The sequence below is a fragment of the Leucoraja erinacea genome, chromosome 3, assembly GCF_028641065.1.
Source record: "Leucoraja erinacea ecotype New England chromosome 3, Leri_hhj_1, whole genome shotgun sequence".
NCBI classification, from domain to species: Eukaryota; Metazoa; Chordata; class Chondrichthyes; order Rajiformes; family Rajidae; genus Leucoraja; species Leucoraja erinaceus.
In genome coordinates, this window is record NC_073379.1 from 14,198,518 (window position 1) to 14,225,133 (window position 26,616).

A 26,616-nucleotide genomic window follows, 5' to 3' on the forward strand; every position below is an offset into this window, starting at 1 on the left:
GACAGCGTTCCTGGCGATTGTGGAGTTCAAACAACAGTAAGATGAGAAAATGCAACCAGTGAACCTCGACGGTGGTCGGCTTTAGATCATATTAAGTTTCGCTCTTATGAGGTCGGTTCCTAGTTCTAAATCACATATTTTGAAGCCCTCACATTTTCTCTCTCGCAATCTCGAGGGGAGATATTTGATCTTTTTTCGAGCGTGTTTACTATATGCGTTGCTGGGTGACAGAAGAAATAAGTTCCTTGTCCAAGAGTTGGGTTGCGTTCAACTTGGCCAAGAGTACAAAGTCTGGAAGTCTCTGCTGCTGCTGCTGTTGCTGCTGCGGTAACTATCAAAAACTTCGCCTTGCTTCGGTATTATATATTGGCAAAGCTAATCAACTGACGCGAAATGAGTTCAAACAGAATCTACCCGTCGCGGTTCAAGGTAAAATGTAACTATTTCGAAGTATTCATGAAATTTAATGTTACTACTGGTAGGTAGGAAGATGGTGAATTTCTTGAGCAGGTCACGGCGTGCTGGAGGAACACAGCGGGCCAGGCAGCATCTGTGGGTCGGGAGACTCGGGACCCTTCTTCAGACTGATAGGAGGGAGAAAGCTGGAAAAACAGATAGTGTGTGTGTGTGTGTGTGTGTGTGGGGGGAGACAAAGCTTGACAAGTGATAGAAACATAGAAAACAGGTGCAGGAGTGTGCCATTCGGCCCTTCGATCATTCACTATGATCATGGCTGATCATCCAAAATCAGTACCCCGTTCCTGCTTTCTCCCTTGATTCCGTTAGCATAGGTGGTGGGAGGAACTGCAATGCTGATTTACACCGAAGATAGACACAAAAGCTGGAGGAACTCAGCGGGACAGGCAGCCTCTTTGGAGAGAAGGAATAGGTGACGTTTCGGGTCTGACCCTCCTTCAGACCGGCAGACCGGTGGATACAGGTGAGATGGATTCCCCACTCAACCCAAATCAGGCTAAAACAGTCTCAAACGTCGCCTGTCCATTGCCACCCCAAACTCTGCCTTACCCGTTGAGTTCCTTGTGTTTTTGCTCAAGATTCCTGCACCTGGAGTTTTTTGTGTCTCCATGTTCTATTTTGTTCTATTTATCAACCATGTTGCTCTTTCAACTATACAGCTACAAAATAGGCTCCTTGGTCAAGCTCTTCCATATCAATTAAGGTGTCTCCGTGAGCTTGTCATATTTGCCTTCATTTGGCCTATAGATCTCCAAACCCTTCCTATCCATGGACCCAGGTTATGAATGGCATCATTTAAACTTTTATAAAATTAACTAAGAAACGTGTTTCCAGCTTTCTTTCTCTCACTGACTCAGTATTCTACACTCTGTTTCCTTTTGCTTTTGCTCCTGCATGGTTTGATTGTACTCGGGTAGGGTATGGTTCGACTGCACAGCAAACAAACCTTTTGTTTTTACTGCATCTCCAATTCATGACAATAATAAACCAATATCGATTACAAAAATACTGATGCTGATAAAAGGTTGAGATCATAAAAGACAAAAATTTGGGACATCATAATAAATTATGCTGGGTTCCACAATGCCAATCGCCCATCCTTAATAAAATAGCATCATCAATCAGAATTATTTTCTGTATCAGAGCACCTCATACAGTATTTCCAATTTGGCCTGAGATGAGGACATTTTTTTTCCCAGAGAGTTGTGAATCTGTGGAATTCTCTGCCACAGAAGGCAGTGGAGGCCAATTGACTGGATGTTTTCAAGAGAGTTAGATTTAGCTCTTAGGGCTAAAGGAATCAAGGGATAGGGGGAAAAAGGCAGAACGGGGTACTGATTTTGGATGATCAGCCATGAACATATTGAATGACGGAGCTGGCTCGAGGAGACGAATGTCCTATTCCTGCACCTATTTTCTATTTTTCTATGTTTCTATGATGTAGAGATCTTCAGGTTGAGTAAATGGGCAAGAATGTAGTCGAATATCATGTTAAAAATTGGCAGAAGGATTAGAAATGCAGAGTTTTTTGTATATGCTGAGGGTTTGAAAGTTGTTGGTGTTCAGAGTCATAGAAATAGATATAGCATAGAAACGGATCCTTCAGCCCAACTTATCCATGCCAACCAAGATGCCCATTTAAGCTAGACCCATTTGCCCACGTTCAGTCCATATCCCTCTAATCCTTTTCTACCCATGTACCTGTCCTAGTGTCATTTAAATACTGTTGTAGCACATGCCCGAGCTTCCTCTTCTGGCCGCTCATTCCATATACCCATCACCCTTTGACTGGAAAAAGTTGACCGTCGGCTTTGTGTTAAATGTTGTCACTCACCTTAAACCTCTATCCTCTGGTTTTTGATTCCCCTTCCCTGGGTAAAAGACTCCATCAACCTATCTATTCCCCTCATGATTTAACACACCTCCATAAGATCACCTCTCAGCCTCTTGCGCTCCAAGAAATAAAGTCCAAACCTGCCCAACCTCTCCCCATAGCTCAGCCCCTCAAGTCCTGGGACTATACTCATAAATCCTCTCAGCACTCTTTCCAGCATAATCACATCCTTCCTATAGCAGAGTGACCAGAACTGAACACAGTACTCCAAATGTGGCCTCACCAACGTCTTGTATAATGTCCCAACTTCTATACTCAATACCATGACTGATGAAGGGCAATGTATCAAAAGCCTCCTTGACTGCCCAAACTACATGTGATGCCTTTTTCAGACAACTATGTAGAACTCCTTTTGGTCAACACCGACCATTAATCATGCATTAACATAGAAACACAGAAACATAGAAAATAGGTGCAGGAGTAGGCCATTCGGCCCTTCGAGCCTGCACCGCCATTCAATATGATCATGGCTGATCATCCAATTCAGTATCCTGTACCTGCCTTCTCTCCATACCCACTGATCTCTTTAGCCACAAGGGTCACATCTAACTCCCTCTTAAATATAGCCAATGAACTGGCCTCAACTACCTTCTGTGGCAGAGAGTTCCACAGATTCACCACTCTCTGTGTGAAAAATAATGGTCTCATATGGTCTCCTAAAAGACTTCCCCCTTATCCTTAAACTGTGACCCCTTGTTCTGGACTTCGCCAACATTGGGAACAATCTTCCTGCATCTAGCCTGTCCAACCCCTTAAGAATTGTGTAAGTTTCTATAAGATCCCCCCTCAATCTTCTAAATTCTAGCGAGTACAAGCCGAGTCTATCCAGTCTTTCTTCATATGAAAGTCCTGCCATCCCAGGAATCAGTCTGGTGAACCTTCTCTGTACTCCCTCTATGGCAACAATGTCCTTCCTCAGATTAGGAGACCAAAACTGTACGCAATACTCCAGGTGTGGTCTCACCAAGGCCCTGTACAATCAGCAGTGATTTTAATCAATCTAATTTGTCACAATGGGCCAAATAGAGTTCTACTGCTTCTGTCTCTTATTCTAGGAGGTACATTCTAATTTATCCTAACTATATTATTGGGAGGAGGCAAAACACTATGTTAATGAATCCTTGGCCTCCTAAAATTGACAAGAATTGGCTTTTGTCCTGATTCTGTTGATTTGCTCAAGTTCTTCCAAAAACTGTCCAGTGAAATTTTGTTAAATTTTGAAATGCACACCGTGACATTTCCATCAGAGCTCAATCAACGGAAGTGTATTAGGAAGGATCAGAATACTTGACGATTTGTTACAAACAGTTTCCAAGGACAAATAAGGAAATTACACTCTCTCGTGTCACATCATGATATGGAGTTCAATCATTTAACAACAGAATGTGTTGCTATGGAATATGCCTGATACAATGTACCCATAGATTACAGTAGCATACAAGTCTGCGGCTGTGTGAGATTTATTGTGACCCTAGGCCAACAGAAAATTGGAGGCCCTACACCTCATTGTTCCTGAAGCTTGTTGTGTGTGGGGCAGGGCCACAACAAGCCACACCGTATAACAGGAGATTCTGCAAGCACAAGCACCTGCAAGACAGTCTCATGTAACAATGGTTGTTGTATCAAAATCTATTAAATAAATGAAAGAAGAAAGAAATTATAATGTAAGATCTGCTGATCAAGAGAGAACTCTTTCAAGAGAGAGTTAGATTTAGCTCTTAGGGCGAAATGAATCAAGGGATATGGGGAAAAAGCAGGAACGGGGTACTGATTTTAGATGATCAGCCATGGTCATATTGAATGGCGGTGCTGACTCAGACACCTGTTTTTCTACGATGGCTCTTAAAAGCACAGTAATCATCAAAGTTTGGCCCAACTCAACGATGCCAACCAAGATGCCCATCTATGTTAGTCCCATTTGCCAGAGTTTGGCCCACATCCCTCTAAACCTTTATAATGCATGTATCTGTCCAAATATGATTGAAATTTGTTGTTGTACCTACGTCCACCACTTCCTCTGGAACAGCATTTCCATATGTGCAGCGTAACTCTGTGTGAAAAAGTTGCCCCTCACCTTCCTTTTAAATTTCATCCCTCTCGCCTTGACCTTCAGCCCTTCTGATCTTTTGATTACAGTTTGGGACACGTCTTCAGTCTTCACTTCTTCGCAAACGTTGCCTGTCCATCCCCACCCCCACCCCCATGTGGCTTGACCCCTAAGTCCATAAGTGATGGGAGCAGAACAAGGCCAATCAGCCCATCAAGTCTACTCCGCCATTCAGTCATGGCTGATCTATCTCTCCCTCTTAACCCTTCAACACTGGTGCACTGTCACACCACGGGCAACCTTGCTCTTCACTCTTAACCAGAATGGCCCAAGGAAGTCTTGATATCAAATAATTTCAAATAAAATACATCTATGCAATCGCTGAGTTACTCCAGCACTTTGTGTCATCTTGAAATGTTAGTGTATTAGAATGATCATTTTGAGACCAAACGGTTGATGACAAATGGATAAAGCGATGGAGCAGAGGAGAAAGGTGACAGATTGCAAGGAGCAAAATGTTTGCTGGTGCCAGTACAAATGTCCTCACTTCACTGCAAGTAATGCAGAAGAACATTACTGACAGAAAGACAAAGAGACAATGAATCTCTTCTTCTGATCATGCGCCAAACTGAGAGGCAGCAAGTCCTTGTAGCTCCGAGTCTTGTTTAGTGTTTGAGTGTGTTTTGTGTGTTGGTTGTTGTTGTTGTGTAGTTTTTTACACAGTATGTGTAGAGTTGCGTACAGGAGGGACGAACTCCTTATGCGGCGACGGACAGTTTATGGAATAAAACTCCATATTCCGTCTGAGCTGAAGAAGCCATTCCGTGGTTGTCGGGCCGGTGCCGATGTCAGGCTAAGGGCCTGGAGGTGGAGATACAAACCGTTTCTGCCATCGATCCTAATGGGGAATATTAACTCATTCCCTAACAAGTGTGAAGAGTTGGAGGCCCTCATGGAGAACCAGCAGGTCTACCGTAAGTGCCGTCTCATGTGGTTTACCTAGACGCGGCTGATGGACAACATCCGGGACTCCTGTGTGGATCTCCCCGGCTTCACTATGGTACGAGCGGATAAAGACCCGTAGGCGAGTGGGAAGATCAAAGGTGTGGGACTTGCTCTGCTGGTGAACAATTGATGGTGTAATCCAGGTCACATAACTGTGAAAGATAAGATCTGTTGTCGGGATATTGAGCTCCTGGCGGTTGGACTGAGACCTTATTATGTACCGAGGGAGTTCTCCCACATCGTCGCCATTATTGTTTATATTCCTCCTCAGGCGGAGCCTGTAGTCGCATGTGATGTCATCCAAGAGACTGTCGCGAGATTACAGACCCGACACCCGGACGTACTCATTGCCATATCAGGGGACTTTAATCATGTGAACATCAGCCCCCACATGTCGGGCTTCTCTCAGTATGTTGACTGTCCCACAAGGCACAATAAGACACCGGACTTGTGCTATGTCAATGTCAACGAGGCCTATAGTGTTTTAGCCTTTCCACCGCTTGGCAAATCAGATCACAACCTGGTTTACCTAAGGCCTTCTTACAAACCCTGTGTACTGAGACAGCCGACAACCACCCGGTCTATTAGAAAGTGGACACCAGAGGCCAGTGAATCACTGAGGGCCTGCTTTCAATGCACACAGGCTGGGGCATACTGATGGAGCCACAGGAATTCAACAGCAGTATGGACATCGACAGGATGGTTGAATGCACAACGGACTACATCAACTTCTGCAGGGATGTTGTTGTGCCAGTAAGAACTGTGTGTTGCTTTCCCAACAACAAACCTTGGATCACAAGCAACATCAAGACCCTCCTGAACTAGAAAAAGGAGGTTGGTGACTGGGAAAAGATCACGAGGGTGCAGCACCACCTGAAAAGGAGCTTGAAGCTGAAGCTGCCATTAGTACCTCATCTATTGCGTCCGCTGCTCTAGATGTCAGCAGATCTATATCGGTGAGACCAAGCGGAGGTTGGGCGATCGTTTCGCCGAACACCTCCGCTCGGTCCGCAATAACCTAGCTGACCTCCCGGTGGCTCAGCACTTCAACTCCCCCTCCCACTCCGCCTCTGACCTCTCTGTCCTGGGTCTCCTCCATGGCCACAGCGAGCAGCACCGGAAATTGGAGGAACAGCACCTCATATTCCGTTTGGGGAGTCTGCACCCCGGGGGCATGAACATCGACTTCTCCCAATTCTGTTAGTCCTTGCTGTCTCCTCCCCTTCCTCAGCTCCCCTGCTGTCTCCTCCCACCCTCCAGCCTTCCGGCTACTCCTCCTTTTCCCTTTCTTGTCCCCACCTACCCCCACCCCCGATCAGTCTGAAGAAGGGTTTCGGCCCGAAACGTTGCCTATTTCCTTCGCTCCATAGATGCTGCTGCACCCGCTGAGTTTAAAACCTCCAGCTTTTCTGTGTAACATTAGATTTTATAATACAGGCTGCATGGGGATGCTTTTGCATTTTTAATAGTTCACTATTGGGTCTATTTAAGTATTTATTGCTTTCAGGTTCTAAATGTGTGGGTTTGTTGGCTGGTGGCCTCTGGACATCTGAATTTCCCTGAGGGGATCAATAAAGTATTTTTAATTATTATTATTATTATTATTATTATTATTATTATTATTATTATCAAATTGAAGAAAGCCTGTTTGTTATCTAATGCTGTTTGTCCCCCATAGAGAGGAGATATGGCTTCAGTTTCATCAGATATATATTCTCAGCTTGGATCCCAAATTTCATTAGCAGATGATAAAGAAGGAGGTACGTTGTAAATTATTTCCATGTAAACGAGTTTGATAAAACATACAATTTTTAAACCCTACAGGTTAGAAAATGCAGGTTTACATTTTTCGTAGACAGATGCTAAAAGCAGGAGTTGGTAAGCTGGTCAGACAGCATCTCTGTGGAAAAGGAATAGGTGGCGTTTCGAGACGAGACCCTTCTTCAGACCGCTATTTTTAACCCATTTTTATTTTCGGTCCCCTTATATTCTTCATGGTGATGCTGAGTCCTTGCTTGAGTAGCATCTGGTGGCATTCCCAAATTGACATTTCCCAACGGAAAATATTGGAAGTGTTTAAGAAGGAACTGCAGATGCTGGAAAATCGAAGGTACACAAAAATGCTGGAGAAACTCAGCGGGTGCAGCAGCATCTATGGAGCGAAGGAAATAGGCAACGTTTCAGGCCAAAACCCTTCCTCAGACTGCTGGGGGGTGTAAATACTGAAAATACGGGAAGACTGTTTGAGTGTGGAACATATCGTGGCCAAGCAGGATCCTGGTCTCACCCATGATTGGAATTAAATACATTTCCAACACTCTATCAATACCAGTTTGAAGAAGGGTCTTGACCCGAACCGTCACCTCCAGAGATGATCCCTGAGCAGCTGACTTACTCCAGCTTTTTGAGTCTATCTTCACTATCAATTATCTGCTTGTGCCAACGAGATATAAATTGGAAATAGAATATCTGAATTTTGTCTTTCTAATTTCAAAAGTCTGAGACCAATTATAGCAAGAGTTAACAGCAAATTAAGGGTTCGAGAAACTTACCTCAACTTGTTCTAATCTTTTTCTACCTTCATGAAGAATTTAAATTTATGCCACTGAACATACTTAAGGTGTTTCTGAATGTCACGGCAGCTTAAGTGACAAATGGAGCTCAATGACAGTTTTCTACCTTGAATCCCTGTTCATTGGGAACTCATTTTAACAATTGGAACTGAAACTTAATTGAAACTGAGGCCCTTGAGTAAATGGCCTCAGTTTCAATTAAAATTCCCAGGATATAAAGAGAACCTTTTCTTTTATATCACCACCAACTCAATACTTCTCTCCTCTGAGAAAAAAATTGATTGGCTCCAGGCAGATCATAAGATGGATTAGGCCATTCGGCCCATCAAGTCTACCCCTCCATTCAATCATGGCTGATGTATCTCTCCCTCCTAACCCCATTCTCCCCATAACCTGTACTAATCAAGAATCTATTTATCTCTGCCTACAAAAAAAAACACTGACTTGGCCTCCACAGCCTTCTGTGGCAAAGAATTCCACAGATGTGTGCAAGCTATCTACAGTCAATAATACACAACATTTTCCAACATGTCATTACAGGCACTCCCCGAGTGCCCATGTCCCACTTTCACAGACCTAATTTGCGACCTCTGCCGAGTTTGCCCATGGCTCATAATCGCAGCATGGTCGCCACAAGGTCGTAGGAGGACGTAGGAGGGCTTCATAACGCTTCCCCATGCTCGTGAGTGGTCTCCGCGTACACGTGCCTCAAGTAGGTCGCGGCGTTTTTTCCAGCCTGATAAAAAATGTCCACGAGTAAAAAAAAGGTTGGCATGGAAAAAATGGATACTTTTTACTTGTAGGTAGGTCGTAGGTAGGTCATGATGGTAGTCGTAGGTAGTTATAGATAGTCGCAGGTAGTCGCTAGTCGGTAACTGGCCTGAGAAAAAAAATGCAAACCCAACATCATTTTATCATGTGATGATTTTCCACTAGTAGCTAGTCGTAGTTGGTCTTAGGTGTGAAAGACTGAGGTCAAGGGGGGGTCGTAGGAGGCCGTAGACATAGCCGTAGGAGGTCTTTTACTTCGGCGAGTCAACACGGCTGTGACATTTATTTCTAGGGTCTGCTAAACTTGTGGATTAGGTGGTCCGAGTGGGACAGGCCCTTTACCTAATATGCGACTTATACAAACTTGCACTTCTGCATGCAATTCTTGAAGCCCACTGCTTTATTTTTGATTTGTGTGTCTTGGTAGCAGTGCGCTACTAACGTGCGGCGTTTACGCAAGCCGGCCGGTCAGCTGTTCTGGGGGATGCTCCCTTGTGGTCAAAATGTAATAACGAGGAACTGCAGATGCTGCTTTATACCAAAGATAGACACCTTTTGAACATTTTGTTTTCAAGTTGCTCATGGTAGAGTCCCTACAATGTCGATTTGATATACGGAAAATAATAAGATCACAAGACATTGGAGCAGATTTAGACCATTCGGCCCATCGAGTCTGCTCCGCCATTTGATCTTAGCCGATTCCCTTTCAACCATATTCTCCTGCCTTCTTCCCGTAACCTTTGACGCATTTACTAACCCAGAAATACACACCTAACATTTCACTTCACCGATTATAAAGTGAATGCTAACTAACAAAATGTATTGGCAGTTACATTGAAGTGTGGTGGGGCTGGGTCGACATACTTACAACATACCAGTTGCAGCATTCGAAAGGTGACCTATTAAAACAACACGTTTTTTTTCAGTCTGCAGGAACTGCTGTCCCAGGAGATGCTGCTTAATCACATGTATAATCTTGCTCATTCTTGGAGCGCTGGCAGCTGCTTTAACCTGTGCGATTATATTTGGAATACCACCCAAACAGCCAAGTATGTAACCATGATACAAATGTGTTCAGTTTTCTTAATATAAATATTACTACATTAAGAGTAATGGCCACCTGGTGGTGATTACAACACAGGCGGTTTAGATGATATTAATCATGGGAGTGAAACTTGAGGAGTTTATTTTCTCTCCTTCGCAGAGATTAGATACAGCTTTGAAAATATTTTCTTTCCTGTACAATAAAGTACGCACCTTGAAGTGAATAGAATGCTGTTGTATTTAAGGTCCAACAGTGACACCCAAAGTGACCATAAAGTTCACAAAGGAGAACATTGGCACTGCAAATTTATCAAAAAAAAAACTACCCAACGCTCATTATTCTCTGCTTAGTCTTTCAGTTGGATCCCAGCAACACATGGGAGGGCTGGTCCCCCAACGCAATATTCCACCTCTACATCAATTCTAATATTGGTGGCCAGTGGGGGAGGGGGTGGGGGGGCTTTCTGGAGCACTAGTATGGGTGTTCTGGGCTGAAGGGACTGCTTTCCAGAGGGCTAGAATGGACATTGTGGGCCGAATGGAGTCTTGGGCTGGCGGTTCAGTCACTCAAGCTTGTTGTGCTGGCAGCTCTCTCACTCACGGCTGGTGGGCTGGCAGTTGACCCACGACTATTCCTTGAAATTCCATTTCAAGCAGGGTGCAAGGCCACCAAATTCAAGTGCAGTTTCTTACCACCACCAAATTCAAGTGCATTCAAGTGCAAGTGCACCCATTTCAAGCAGGGTGCAAGGCTACTTAAGACAGCGAGTCGTTACCTCTCCCTCTTCCATCTTACAGAGACTGAGCCACGCCCACACTTTTGGGTTTTATAGTCCCTCCCTCCTGCCACCAGAAGGGGCATGGCCTTCATGGCATGATTGACAGGAGAGAGAATCTCAACATTTTTTAAACACTAATAACTCTTTTATTTTTCATTGATGGGAAAATTCCTCGGCACCAGATGAGCAGAGGAGTAAGATGGCCAAAAATCACAGCCGTACGTGGTAGCATTTTTTCTAAAAACAATAAAAGGTGCAAACAGGAAGTGGTCAAGATTAGACTTTAATTAGGCAAGACAACTTTAATTAGGCAAGGCAACTTTAATTGGGCAAAGCAATGTTAATTAGGCAAGGCAACTTTAATTAGGCAACACAGCTTTAGCATTTCCAAACCAAAGGCAACGCAGCTTTAACATTTCCAAACCAAAGGCAACACAGCTTTAGCATTTCCAAACCAAAGGCAACACAGCTTTAGTATTTCCAAACTATGTTTTCAAACCACATTAAGGGCACTGACAGGTCAGTAAAACCATCCCCAGTTTAGTAGACATGTGTTCAGTGTTATTCACAGCTCAGACTGAGAGACGTGACCCTCTCGCTCCCTCATCTTGCAGAGACTGACTGAAGCATTCAACACTTCCTGGTTTTATAGTCCCTCTGGAAGGGGCGTGGCTTTCAGGAGAGAGAATCTCAACATTTTTAAAACACTAATAACTCTTTTATTGTTAATCGATGGGAAAAATCCCTCTTGTCCTGCGCAGCGGAAGGGGACTCTGAATAAGATGGCCAAAAATCACAGACATAAGTAACAGCGTTTTCCCTAAAATCAATATACAGGACAACAGGAAGTGGTCAAGATCAGACTTTTAGTAATATAGATTTGGAGGTGTTCCGCCACCTTGTGCAATGGCTTGGTTATTAAAGACAGTAATAGCTGAGCTAAACAGTTGAAGAATCATCCTACCACAACTTGGGAGCAGTCCTGAACTACTATCTACCTCATTGGTGACCTTTGGACTATCTTTAATCAGACTTTGCTGGCTTTACCTTGCACTAAACGTTATTCCCTTATCATGTATCTATAGTCTGTAAATGGATTGATTGTGATCATGTATTGTCTTTCTGCTGACTGGTTAGCACGCAACAAAAGCTTTTCACTGTACCTCGGTACACGTGACAATTAACTAAACTGAACTGAGTTCATCATCTGCTCTGTGGTGATGTAACTGGACTTGTTTAAAATAATAATAATCAGCCAGGATTTGTCCGTGTCACAATGTTCTTCCATTTTATGAAACGAGTCTTATATTGCTCACTTGTGGCCATGAGGCACATGGAATATAAATGTGTATAGATATATTGATAATCAAAAACCATTAATGCTGCAACATCCCTATGTCTCTATGATAGACACAAAATGCAGAAGTAACACAGCGGGTCAGGCAGCATCCCTTGAGAAAAGGAATAGGTGACCTTTCTGGTCAAGACCCTTCTTCAGACTCATAATCTTTGCAGACCAACTGGCTGGAGTTTTTGCGGACATTTTCAACCTTTCATTACTAAGGTTTGAGGTTCCCATCTGCTTTAAGTGGTCATCAATAATACCAGTGCCCAAGAAGAGTAAGATGTCATGCCTCAATGAATATCGACCAGTGGCACTAACGTCCATGGTGATGAACTGCTTTGAGACGTTGGTTATGGTGCATATCAGCTCCTACTTCAACAAGAACCTCGACCCACTACAGTTTGTCTATCGCCACAACAGATCAACAGAGAATGCGATCTCACTGGCTCTCCACTCCGCACTGGATCACTTAGACAATGAAAACACATACATCAGGCTGTGGTTTGTAGACTACAGCTCAATACCATCAATACCATCATCCCCTTCAAGCTGGTTATGTGAGGAGGTGTGGTGTTGCGGAGCTCACGTCCAAACACAAAAACGAGTGGGTTAAACATCTTTTTGGAGTTCGGAGGAGGCACAGCTTTTAAACACCTTTCAGTACCACTGCAACGCTGCAGAGACTTGTTTTGAAAGTTTCTGCTTGTTTCGGGACTGCGAGCAGTCTTATCGACTAACTGTCGAGCTCCCACAACTGTGGCTGGTGACCTGCCAGGAAATTGAGGCGTACCAAAGGGGGGAGAAAGTATTTCTGGACTTTTGCACCTACGCCCAGAACAACCCTCTCTTACTGCCTTGCCGGTGTGGGAGGATTTCTGCACCGTCTCAACCTTCTGCAGCCTCCTTTCTCTCCGCTGGACTGATGGAGATAGGAGGCTTCCAACCACTATGACTGAAGGCAAATCCCTTTCATTGCCTGCAGGAGCAGCAAAGACCAGGCGGGGTTGCCTGCGAAGGTCAGCAGCTCGCCAGGGAATACAGCAGAGTTGAGAGAGCCAGACGAAGAGGTGGTGACACAGCAGTTTTTCGGGGGAACAGCATTATCATTGTTCAAGGCAACACCTCTTTGCCTCCCTCCCTCGAAACTGTTCCATATTGTTTTTGTGTTTGGACTTGGCCTCGTGCCATTTAGACTGTCTGTGTCTCAGGCTTTATATAGGTGATATGTTTTAAATTGTAGCACCTGATACCATGCTGGGTCAGTGTTCTGGAGGAGCAGGGCCTTCCACGAGCTCTGTAAAGGTGGCTGCTTCAGCTGCTTCGGGTACTGCCCTGGGGTCCTGGAAGAGGAAGGTTGAGGGTCCACAACCCTGTTTATATCAATGGGACAATGGTGGAGAGTCAAAAACTTCAAATTCTTGGGCGTGCAAATATCCGAAGATCTTTCCTGGACCCAGCACACTGATGCAATTATAAAGAAAGCACATCACGCCTCTATAAGATCCCCCCTCAATCTTCTAAATTCTAGCGAGTACAAGCTGAGTCTATCCACTCTTTCTTCATATGAAAGTCCTGACATCCAAGGAATCAGTCTGGTGAACCTTCTCTGTACTCCCTCTATGGCAAGAATGTCCTTCCTCAGATTGGGATACCAAAACTGTACGCAATACTTGGTGTGGTTTCACCGAGACCCTGTACAACTGCAGTTGAACCTCCCTGTGTAGGAGTGGGGGGTCTAACTAAGGTAAAATAAAAGTGAGTGATGTATATTCAAAGTGGATATTTTCCTGGCAAGTTGTTAATCAGATACTGTAACTGAACCAGACAGAAATAGAACATAGAACAGCACGGCACAGAAACAGGTTCTTTGACCCATAATGTCTGTGCCAAATATGATGCCAAGGCTAACTCTTATCTGCCTGATTATCCATATCCCTTGATTCCCTGCATATCCAAATGTCACAAAAAGTCTCTTAAATGCCACTGTAAAAAAAATCTTTTGACCTGGAAAGACTTCGTAGAATGTCACCACATCTCCAAGAGAAATTGATATTTCCATCATAGGAATCCAAGGGCAGCACAGTAGTGCAGTGGCAGAGTTGCTGCCTTACAGGGCCAGAAACCTAGAGTTTGTACGTTCTCCCCGTGACCTGTGTGGGTTCACGAGGCTTTCGGATAGTTAGGCAGGCGCATGGATCTGCAAGGAATGGAGGGATATCAATTGTATATAGTCAAATAAGAGTAGTTTGTGATCTTGGTATCATGTTCAACACCGAGGGCCTGGTTTTGGGCTGTGTTCTATTTTTTAAAATCACAAATAAGAAAACAAATAAAGCAACCTAGAAAAGAGAAGTAATGGGCTGAAGTTGCTGGAGGTTGAGCTCATTATTCCACTGAATCTGGGGCTCAGGACTGATGATCTGTCATATAGCAAATTTGTTGTTAATCGTTAATCCTTCACTTTATTGTGCTTCAGCTATAAATAGCCACTGAGAAATGGGTGTCTGCCTTCAGAAGGATCATTGCAGAATAAGTAATACCTCGCGTATTTCAGATGTGTCATAAAACAACAATGAACAGATGGAACTAATTTCAAAACTGCAATCTTACTTCACAAGCCCTGATCCTTGTGCTGTCCTCCTAGTGTGGACCTGCCACTCCAAGAAGAATGTATTTATTCCTCCTCTTTCTTGTCTATTAATTAACCTTCAATCCACACCTACAGATTATATAACCTCTGATTCAATATGCTGTGACCTTGGTTCATCATTAATGTGTGGCACATTACTTTTAAAAAATATATATATATTTTTTTTTAATAAATATTTTTATTAGAAGTGATGTACAATAATATACTACATGAATAACATATTCCATTTCATGTACAATTTCTTATTTTTAATTTAACAGTAGAGAAAAAGAGATATGAAAAGCAAGAAATATAGAGGGAGAGAGAATATCATATAGCTCGAAAAAGAAACAAAGAAGGTGATGTGCACTAAGCAAAAAGAAAAAGAATAGGAGAGAGAAAAGAGAGAAGAAAAGAAAGAGAAAGAAATTGAAAGGGATATGCCTCCTCCATATCTGTATCCACCTCCCACTCGGTTCTGAAACACTTCATTTCTAAGGATGTGTTGCACCATATACTTGTAATAAGTCAATAAATGGAGACCAAATCTTTAAGAATTGATCTGATTTGCCTGATAGGACGAATCTCATATCTTCCAGGCGTAACATTTCTGACATATTTGAAGATGTGTGGCACATTACACAAAGCATTCTGAAAATCCAAACGCACCACATTAACCAATCTCCACTCATCTTCTTTAATAAATGCTTCCTCAAAGAACTCCAGTCCATTAGTTGAACCAGACCTCGTGCTGCACCGTCATAAAACTTTGGTTAGGCCGCATTTGGAATTCTGTGTGTAGTTCTGGTCACTCCATTACACAAAGTATGTGGAGGCTTTGCTGAGGGTGCAGAAGAGGCTTATCAGAATGCCACCTGGACTAGAGGGTATTAGCTATAAAGGGTAGGTTGGACAAACTACTAGTGCACCGGAGATTGAAGTATGAAACCTGTTAGAACAATGAGAGGCATAGATAGGGTGGACAGACAGAACCTGTCAGGGTGGAAATGTCAAAAAATTACTTTCTATGTTCTAAGATTTTCTTTTCATAAATCGGTCTGGGCTCTCATCACCACTAACTATCCTGCAACTGAACAACTGAGACCATGAACTATCTATATCAATAATTTGTATGAGGTCATCAAGTTGCTAATGATGCAAAGCTGGTTGGCATCAAAATGTGTGAGGATGGTGCAAGAGATTTTGGGAGGAAATGGATGTGACGTGAATGAGCAAGGACATGAGATATTGGATATAACATGTGAGGTCAACTACTTTGGCAGAAAAGTAAAAAATCACATATTATGTAATTTGGGAGAGATTGAGAGGTATTGGTATTCATAAAAACCTGGGGGGCCTAATTCTGCTCCTACAACTTATCAACGTATGAATTTAAGAGTGTTCATTCTGTCCATGTCTTCTGCTTTAGTAATGCGTCAGTGCAAAACCACATCAGATTCGGTGGGCTTTCTGTGCGATGATCGCAGTACCTGTATCATTTCTACACAGCTGTGCAATGGCAAAGTCGACTGCAGCAATGGTGAAGATGAATCAGAATTGTATTGCGGTATGTGGTTAATTCAAATATCAATTCATAGATTGAAAATACTCGGTACATTTGAAAACTTCATCTTAAAACTTTGCTGCAGCACAGTTTTTGTTTGTGTTTCAAGAATTTACATAAAGCAGTTTCATATTTATTAAAGTAAAAATATTGAGTAGGCCAGAAATCTAAAAATTTAACAGGTCAGGTAATAACTGTGGAGAGAAATACAAAATTAGCATTTTGCTAATGACCTTTCATTATTATTAATGGCCTTTCATTACTATTAATGGTCTTTCATTATTATTTTAATCATTCTGAATTGTGAAGAAAGACTACCAACTGAAAAAAGCGTTGTTTTTCTCTCTCACAGATGCTGTCTGGCCTCCTGTGCATTTCCAAAATTACCTTTTTTATTTGGCACAATATTTACTGGGAATTTAAAAAATGATTATGTGTTTATAGCCTCAAGACTGGAACAGGGACCGTAATCAATGCTTTAGCATCTGTATATCAATATACAATTTACTGATTTAACTATTTTTGTCATTTCCTGGTCTGTTCTGTGCTGTAGATTTTGATTATTAGTAGTGGACATTCAATTTGATTACATTTTATTTATTAAAGATCAGCATTACATTAACAGAGCCATCCTCTGATGTCGGGCGACAGTTAACACTACACTCCTTTTCTTCATAGTGGACTAATGCTGGAACCACCTGTGTGTCTGCATTATCTGAAATAGAAAAAGTCAGTGTGCATACCATAGGGTTGTATTCTACCAATTGAAATTTGACATGCTCTTCTTCTAGTTGTTACACTGGTAATTCAGATAGAATGGGAATTTATGACATTAATTGAACAAATCTTATAAATTGCAGCCTTGCACGCTATGTTTTTCAGAGAAGGTAGCTTGCTACTTCGACTAACTTACATGTGACATACTTACCAAATAGTGAAAGGCCTGCATAGAGTGGATGTGGGGAGGATGTTTCCACTAGTGGGAGAGGTCCAGAGGTCATAGCCTCAGAATTAAAGGATGTTGCTTTAGGAAGGAGATTTCTTTAGTCAGAGGGTGGTCTTCTCCTTTCGTGTCCATCTTCCATGTTTCAAATGTTGACATCGCTGTCATCGTTCGTACTGAAAAAGATGCAAGCTTCTGGCGACAATCAGTGGGAGCCATCATGTGTTGCAATAGATGATGGTGGTAGCAGAATTAGCTCAGGATACTTCCAGTTTCCAGCCCCATGAAGTGGATGCTTCCCCCACGAAGAGGCCAGAGGGTGGTGAATCTGTGTAATTCAATGCCACAGAAGGCTGTGGAGTCCAAGTCAAAGGATATTTTTAAGGCAGAGATAGATAGATTCTTGATTAGTATGGGTGTCAGGGGTTATGGAGAGAAGGCAGGATAATATTTTTAGGAGGGAAAGATGAATCAACCATAATTGGATTAGACTTGATGGGCCGAATGGCCTGATTCTACTCCTATCACATGAATTTATGAAAAGGTGTGAGGAGGATATATTTAGAGCCTCATAACAACTGGGAATAAATGACAAATACTGTTGGTGTTATTCACATTCTATTAACCTATAATTTTGAAACATATTTGGGACCAAGAATACAAAGAGACCCATTGCAGCATAAATGGCTCCACCTGTCATTTCTCTAGGCTTTCCTACAATTAATCACTGAAGTCTGTGATTAGCTGAAAAGGAAAATCTCCATAGAAATTCTATGCACAATTTTGTAATTTTACAAAAAAAAAATGCTTGAAAGTAGTCGAAGAATTATAGAAACTCCCACAAACATGTCTTTGCAGGAAACCTGCCTGAAAGCCTCCCAAAACATTTAGTTTTCATCTGTGGCAACCAGAAGACCTGGATCTACATAGATCAAAAGTGTGATGGGAAAAATCACTGTGGGGACTGCTCTGATGAATCAGGTAATCTAACCTTCTTAAAAGCATTCTTTTGAAATGTCCAGCACCAAATAACTTTTTTATTACTGCATATAGGATGAAACTGATTAGTGTATAAATGTAAATAATTTGGTGTACATGTAGTGGCTGGTGTACATATAGCTGCTAAATTTGTATAAGATAATTACAAGCAGTTGAATAAGGGGTGGGAATTAATAAGCTTTGGCTTCTTCCTGCTCCTTTTCGGACACATACAATTTCATTTATTTATAGATATTGTTTATGACACTTTATAAATATTCTTGTTTTGTTTTATGTATGCTGTTTCACACTTGCTTTTTATTCTTTTATTCTGTTCGAAATAAATAATAAAATAAAATTAAATTTAAAAAATAAAATAAATATATATTCTTTAACAAAATGGCGCACGGTGGCGCAGCAGTAGAACTGCTGCCATACAGCGCCAGAGACCCGAGTTCAATACTGACTACGGAGTTTGTACATTCTCCCTGTGACCGTGTGGGTTTTCTCCGGGTGCACCAGTTTCCTCCCACAGTAGGATAGTGCTGTTGTATGGGGATTGCTGGTCGGCGCAGACTTGGTGGATCAAAGGGCCCGTTTCCATGCTGTATCTAAATTAAACTAAACTCTCAGAGCGGCATTGGATGTACTGCATTTACGTTTTGATGTGATGTGGCTGAAGTTCAATAGATGCGACCAAATCTTAGCCAGTGGTTCCAGAACTATTCTGCCCTACTTTGACAAACGGAAGCAACTGACAGAAAGGTGTTTTCTTGTAAATGAGGAAAACGTGTTTTTCTTTCAGCTCTCTTACTTCTCTGGTATAAATATTTTCAATAATGTACTCAGAGAAGACTTATTTTGTTCACCATTGTGTAGAGCATATCTCAAATACCCTAAAACAAGCACAAACTCAATTTTGACAAATTGTCAGTTGCTTCCTTTTGGCAGTATTTATCTTCCGCCTTTCCAGATCTCAAAATGTGATTTGGCACATATTTTCCCACCTGCTCTTTGCACTGTGCAGGTTGGGTTTTTTTAAATAGACTCTAATTTCCCACATGCATGGGCTAATGGATTGCAGAAGCTTGAGGATTGGGGACTATGCTTCCAAGCCGACCATTTGATCAACACAAGTCGTGGTCTGATCAACCACGGCTGGGTCGCTTGGGCGATGGTGCGTGATGTTGAAAGACCCAAAACACCCAACGACCCCAGGTTATATCACTGATGAAGTGTTCAGGAGAATCAATAGATGTATTTTTTTAATCAATTTTGTTGAGTATTTCTGGCATTGCCTCTTTGTCATTAAGGTTTCCCCCATTCAAACGGTTTCCATTTCGTTAAGAAAATTTTATTAAGATTAAGCTAGGAAAGAGAAAGTGCTGGAAATACTCACCATGTAAGGCAGTATCATTAGGAAAAAAATAAGTTAATATTTCAGAAATGACCAGTTACAGATCAAATTCTCTCCCCCTCCTCTCTTCAGGTATTTTGCTGGACATTTTCAGCATTTCCTGCTTTTATTATTTCAGATTTCAGCAAATTAAATCATTTTATTTTTGTGCTAAATGTCAAACTCTTCAGCAAACAAAACTCAAGGATAATGAATCTGGAGCTTGTATATTGTACAGTTCAGATTATGGTTTCTAATGCTCAGAGCCAGTAAAGAGTGCCTGGGAACAGAAGGGAAATAGAATATTGAAGACAGACACAAAATGCTGGAGTATTGAGTTCTGAGGAAAGCTTTGGAAAAGATGAATTACAGATGCAATATATAAATTGCTAATTGGACTCTAGAAAACTTAATCCTGACAGGTATTTTCAAGATAGATCAAGATTGCAGAATAAAGTAAGTGAGTTCAAGGCTGTTGCCAGGAAACACAACAAACATCACCCCCTGGAGTTATCTTAAGCAAAATAACTGGAATTACTTTAGGCAACTTGTTTCTTCAACGGGGAGTTACAGTGCATTCAGAAAGTATTCAGACCCCTTCACTTTTTCCACATTTTGTTGTTACAGCCTTATTTTAAAATTGATTCAATTCTTCTTTTTTTTATCATCAATCTACACACAATAACCAAGAATGAAGAAGCGAAAACAGCTGTTTAGAAAATTTTGAAAAGTAATTAAAAAGAAATAACTGAAATATCACATTGACATAAGTATTCAGACCTCTTGCTCAGACACTCAAAATTGAGCATAGGTTCATCCTGTTTCCATTGATTATCCTTGAGATGTTTCTGTAACTTGATTGGAGTCCACCAGTGATAAATTAAACTGATTGGACATGATTTGGAAAGGCACACACCTGTCTATATAAGGTCCCACAGTTGACAGTGCATGTCAAAGCAAAAACCAAGCCATGAAGACGAAGGAATTGTCCGTCGACATCCGAGACAGGATTGTGTTGAGACACAGATCTGGGGAAGGGTATAAAATAATTTCTGCAGCATTGCAGATCTTAAAGAGCACAGTAAATTCTTAACTGGAAGAACTTTGGAACCACCAGAACTCTTCATAGAGCTGGCCGCCTGGCCAACCAGCAATCGGGGGAGAAGGGCCTTGGTCAGGGAGGTGACCAAGAACCCGATGGTCACTCTGACAGAGCCCGAGTTCGTCTGTGGTGATGGGAGAACCTTCCGGAAGGACAACTATATCTGCGGCACTCCACCAATCAGGCCTTTATGGTCGAGTGGCCGGACGGAAGCCACTCCTCAGTGAAAGGCACATGACAGCCTGCTTGGAGTTTGCCAAAAGGGTTCTTTTCTCTGGTGCTCTGGTCTAATGAAACCAAGGTTGAACTCTTTAGCCTGAATGCCCAGCGTCACGTCTGGAGGAAACCAGGCACCGCTCATCACCTGGCCAATACCATACCTACAGTGAAGCATGTTGGTGGCAGCATCATGCTGTGGGGATGTTTTTCAGCGGCAGGAACTGGGAGACTAGTCAGGTTCGAGGGAAAGATGAACGGAGCAAAGTACAGAGAGATCCTTGATGAAAACCTGCTCCAGAGCATTCTGGACCTCAGACTGGGGCAGAGATTCACCTTCCAACAGGACAACGACCCTAAGCACACAGCCAAGACAATGCAGGAGTGACTTTGTGACAAGTCTGTGAATGTCCTTGAGTGGCCCAGCCAGAACCTGGACTTGAACCCGATCGATCATCTCTGGAGGGACCTGGAAATCTCTGTGCATCAACCCTCCCCATCCAACCTGACAGAGCTTGAAAGGATCTGCAGAGAAGAACGGGAGAAATTACCCAAATACAGATGTGCCAAGCTTGTAGTGTCATACCCAAGAAGACTTGAGGCTGCAATCGCTGCCAAAGGTGCCTCGACAAAGTACTAAGTAAAGGGTCTGAACACTTACGTAAATGTGATATTTCAGTTTTCTCATTTTAATTACTTTGCAAAAATTTCTGAACACCTGTTTTTGCTTTTTTATTATGGGGCATTGTGTGTAGATTGATGATGATAAAAAAAAGAATTTAATCAATTTTAGAATAAGACTATAACGTAACAAAATGTGAAAAAAGTGATGGGGTCGGATACTTTCTGAATGCACTGTATAGATTCCTACGGAGGGGAACATCCTGTATCCTACATTGAGACAGGAAAACATATTTATTTAATTTATTTAGCCACGATCACATTGAATGGCGGTGCTAGCTTGAAGGGCCGAATGGCCCACTCCTGCACCTATTGTCTATTGGCTGCCTGGTTCCTCTTCTATTTGCATTATTTTCAAATCTATAAATATACTTTCATGGATTTTAGTGCACTTTAATGTGTCAGGCCACACACAAACAAACAAGCAAACACATTATATCGAAGGTAGACAAAAATGCTGGAGAAACTCAGCGGGTGAGGCTGCATCTATGGAGCGAAGGAATAGATGACATTTCGGGTTGAGACCCATCTTCTTGACCCTAAACGTCACTTATTCCTTCGCTCCATAGATGCTGCCTCACCCGCTGAGTTTCTCCAGCATTTTTGTCTACCTTCGATTTTCCCAGCATCTGCAGTTCCATCTTAAACACATTATATCTGTTAGATGGCATATTTATTGCGTTGAAGAATAGTTCAGCTTCCTATATTAACTGCATATACCAAAAAATATTTGTTTACATTTATTTCATTTAAATACTAAGTACTATGACCTGAGCCAAAAGCTTTCTTATAAATTCCATTATAGGTCCATTTTGGTAAACAAAGCTGTTTGTGATACTCCAATTTCCTGACTGTGGTACATCTCAGTTACACACTTCCCATCTCCGGGTAGAGTTATAGAGTCAAACAGCACGGGAACTCCCCCTTCGGCCCAGCTTGCTTATGCCGATCAAGATGCCCTATCTACACTTGTGCCACCAGCCCGAATTTGGCCCACATTCTTCTAAACCTTTCCTATCCACGTACCTGTCCAAATGCTTTTTAAATGTAGTTAGAATTTCTGCCTCAACTGCCCCCTCTCACCTTATTCTTATCTGAACTCGGCAGCAGGAAGAATTTCAGGAAATCTCTTGGGCTTCTCAATTAAGAAATAAATGTAGAAGTACTTCAAGATGAACTGATTGCCCAGGCACTGTGATAAATACTTAATGGTAGTACATTAAAATTTCCATAGTAAACAATCATTCAAGCTAGGGAGTATGAAAAACAAAACCGGAGGCACCAAAGGTAAAAAGAACATAGAAACATAGAAAATAGGTGCAGGAGTAGGCCATTCGGCCCTTCGAGCCTGCACCGCCATTCAATATGATCATGGCTGATCATCCAACTCAGTATCCTGTGCCTGCCTTATCTCCATACCCCCTGATCCCTTTAGCCACGAGGGCCACATCAAACTCCCTCTTAAATACAGCCAATGAACTGGCCTCAACTACCTTCTGTGGCAGAGAATTCCACAGAGTCACCACTCTCTGTGTGAAAAATGTTTCTAAATCCTAAAAGACTTCCCCCTTATATTTAAACTATGACCCCATGTTCTGGACTTCCCCAACATCAGGAACAATCTTCCTGCATCTAGCCTGTCCAACCCCTTAAGAATTTTGTAAGTTTCTATAAGATCCCCCCTCAATCTTCTAAATGCTAGCGAGTACAAGCCAAGTCTTTCCAGTCTTTCTTCCTATGAAAGTCCTGCCATCCCAGGAATCAGTCTGGTGAACCTTCTCTGTACTCCCTCTAAGGCAAGAATGTCTTTCCTCAGATTAGGAACCAAAACTGTATGCAATAAGAAAGTATTCACTCCAGCTATTCTATCACACCAAACTCGGTGTGTACAGTACAAAGCAATGTACAAAGTGCTGGAGGAAGTCAGCAGACCAGGCAGCATTTGTGCAGAGAATGGACGGGCTATATTTCTGGTCCAGGCCCTTCTTCAGACTCTGGACTTAGTTTATTTTATTTTAGAGACACAGCGTGGAAACAGGCCCTTCAGCCCACCAAGTTTGAGTTGACCAACAATCACTCTTAGTTTGTCCTACACATTGTTTTTAATGGAAGCCAATTAACCTGCAAATCTGCACGTCTCTGAAGTGTGGGAGAAAACTGGAGCACCCAAAGAAAACGCACGTGGTCAAAGGGAGAACGTGCAAACTCTGTACAGACAGCACCCGTAGTCAGCATCAAACCCGGGTCTCTGGCGCTGTAAGGCAGCAAATCTACCGCTGTACCATTGTGCCGCCCCTACTTATACTTGTGCAATACAAACATAGCTTATATAATACATTGTAAGAAAAATGACTCAAACAAATATTTTGTTTCATAAACAAGAATTGCACTGCCCTGCTTGTTCTGGATGGAAATGTTCGACTGTATTCTTCAATGATTGCGACTGCATACCGAAGAGTCGCTGCAAAAACAACATTCAGGACTGCAGTGATTGGAGTGATGAGAATACCTGTAATAATTGACAGCCAAATGTATTGGTTACTTTACTATCTCCACAATACAATTGATCTTATATAGATATTTTAATTAACTTTGTGCATTTGGTGCATAATACAAGTGATTTTACATAGATATTTTAATGAACTTTGTTGTCCTTTGAGTTAGCAGATACATTTATTATATTGTGAATCAGCAAGTACAATTGCATGAAGAAAAAAAGTCTTAATTTATTTCATAAACAATAATAAATATTGTCATTTGGATTGTATGTTAAATTCAGTTCTGCTTCATCTCCATATTATCAACCAGGATTGCCCGCCAAATATCTAACTTTGATATTCATTACACTTTCTCCAATATCTGCAGTCTTTTGTGTCTCGACTTTATGAAATGCATTAGGCAAGTTAGTCAAGCCCATTTTTCAAGAAACATTTTAAAGTAACTATCTTATATTCATATGTACTGGGGATTTACACCACAGGGCAAGCGGCCATGCACGTTTGCATTTCTGTGCATCTGCTGCCCTGTTTCTTCTGGGATATAGAAGTCATGGGAGTTGGAAGTGAGACACAAAAAGCTGAAGTAACTCAGTGGGACATGCAGCATCTCTGGAGAGAAGGAATGGGTGACATTTCGTGTCGAGACCTTTCTTCAGAATGGGGTTTGGAAGTGCTTTCAAAGGCATTTAGTGCATCTTGTAGCTGGTGCAAGGTAGCCAATGCTTTATCTGTTTGACATTAGGCCCAGTGATTTTGAATCAGTATGTCAAACAAGTGTCGCCCACCACAGAACACCACTCTCTGACAGGCAGCAACTCGTGACATTGATGAAAAATTCAACCAACAAATACTTGTCACACAGGACCAGATAAATGGATGCCCTCTTGGAGAAAGTTTAAACATATGTGTCACCAATAATCATTTGTTAGTGCCTGTTGCAGGGTAGATGCAATTCCCACTTTACTAGTTGTGTTATACAATGTAGCCACTATCAATCTGCCAAGGATTCAGTTGTGCCCTGGAGTCCAAATGTGCTGATGCATAACTTGTCCTCCAAAATCATATGCCTCTCGGATCTTGGATCCTTTGAAAAGATAAATAGGTGGGGAAGTTGGTTTCCTTTAATTTGTTAATATACATGGATAATGAGTCTTACAGATGTTTCTCAGAATAGACTATAGGGAAATAAATATGCTCTATCCAATCATGGATGTAAAAAGCTGCACTTGTTTATGCAGCTATCAATATTTTATCCAGATCAATATTGTTCTCCCTCCAAATTAACTCCGTATACTCATGGGTCTAGCCTTGATCACGCAGTCCGAGTCTCAGTCCCACCATATCTACATTGCTAAAAGTCTGATCTAGACCGCTTTTGGCCCACTGTGCTGCGATTTCCGAAAGAACGCTGCCACCTACGGCTGTCATTTTTGGCCACCTCGTTCAGAACCCCCCTCCGCCTTCCGGGATCGGAGGATTTTTCCCATCAATGAAAAATCAGAGAGATATTACTGTTTTTTAAAATGTCACCATTCTCTCTGCTGCCCCCGCTGCCGGCAGAGGGGAGGGACTACAAAACCCGGACGTGTATTTCCTCACTCAGTCTCTGTCACGGCTCTCTGAGCTGCGAATAACACTGAATGCACGTCTACTCCACGGTGAGTCCCCTCGATGTGGCTGTAAAGTGGCTGCTGCCCAATTGTTTGCCTCGATTTTTTTTTAAAGTTTGTGTTCACAAAATGGATTTTGGTTGTCGGGTGGCTGCCGCCCAATTGTTTGCCTCGCCTTTTTAAAATGTTTGTGTTCACAAAATGAATTTTGGTTGTCGGGTGGCTGCAGCCAAATTGTTTGCCTTGGCTTTTAAAATCGTTGCAACAGTTGGCGGCCAGCCCAAGAATCCATTCAGCTCACAATGTCTATACTAGCCCTCTAGAAACCAGTACCTTCAGCCCACAACACCCATACTAGCGCAACAGAAACCCCCCCCCCTCCCTCTGGCAAGCAATATTGGAATTGGTGGAGAGGTGGAATATTGCGTTGGTGACCAGCCCTACCGTGTGATGCTGGGACCCAACAGGTCCCAGTTAGTCTAGTATCAATTAAAAATAATGTGTAGGAAAGATGCTGGTTCATACTTCATAATCATACTTCCTTTTGTGCCCACTCTGGAGAAACAGGTTTTCCAACTAAATTACAAGATTTATGGCAGTCCTTTTTCACTGCATAATTTATGTATAGCTTGTTTTTGTGTGTTTAACGAGTTTTTGCCTGTGATGCTGCTACAAGATTTTATTGTACCTGTACCTCACCATACATGTACATGACAATAAATACTTACCTTGAAATACTTTATTTTGAAAATACCATCTGAATTTGTAAATCTACAAAATACCCTTCTACTCAAGCACCTATATTTTTATTAGCACACTACCCTAATCATTCCTCAACCCCATTCTATAAATGTAAAAGAGATAGACTTGTAAGATTTATAGCTGGTAGAGACTTGCAGCTCTGGAGACCTGGATTCGATCCCAATATCAGGTGCTGGCGGTGCAAGGTTATGAATGCATGGGATTCCTCCAGATGCTCCAGTCTCTTCCCACATCTCAAAGACGTGCGGGGTTGTAGATTAATTGATCTCTAAAATGACCCGTTTGTGAAAAAGCAGGATGAC

The 26,616-nt window shown here is 42.1% G+C and overlaps 1 protein-coding gene across 2 annotated transcripts; it reads left to right on the top strand.

The window, feature by feature from the left end:
* On the top strand, nt 1-26,311 carry LOC129695314 (low-density lipoprotein receptor class A domain-containing protein 1-like). Of its 2 annotated transcripts, none has more exons than XM_055632147.1 (6): nt 1-429; nt 7,102-7,183; nt 9,694-9,816; nt 15,994-16,131; nt 17,930-18,052; nt 23,827-26,311. In XM_055632147.1, exons 1-6 carry the CDS (start codon nt 394-396, stop codon nt 23,964-23,966), a joined length of 642 nt encoding a protein of 213 aa, XP_055488122.1. In that variant the 5' UTR covers nt 1-393; the 3' UTR covers nt 23,967-26,311. The 2 variants fall into 2 exon arrangements, with proteins under 2 accessions (XP_055488122.1, XP_055488123.1); XM_055632148.1 differs by lacking the exon at nt 1-429 and adding an exon at nt 6,856-6,930.
* Nucleotides 26,312-26,616: the final 305 nt, after the last annotated feature.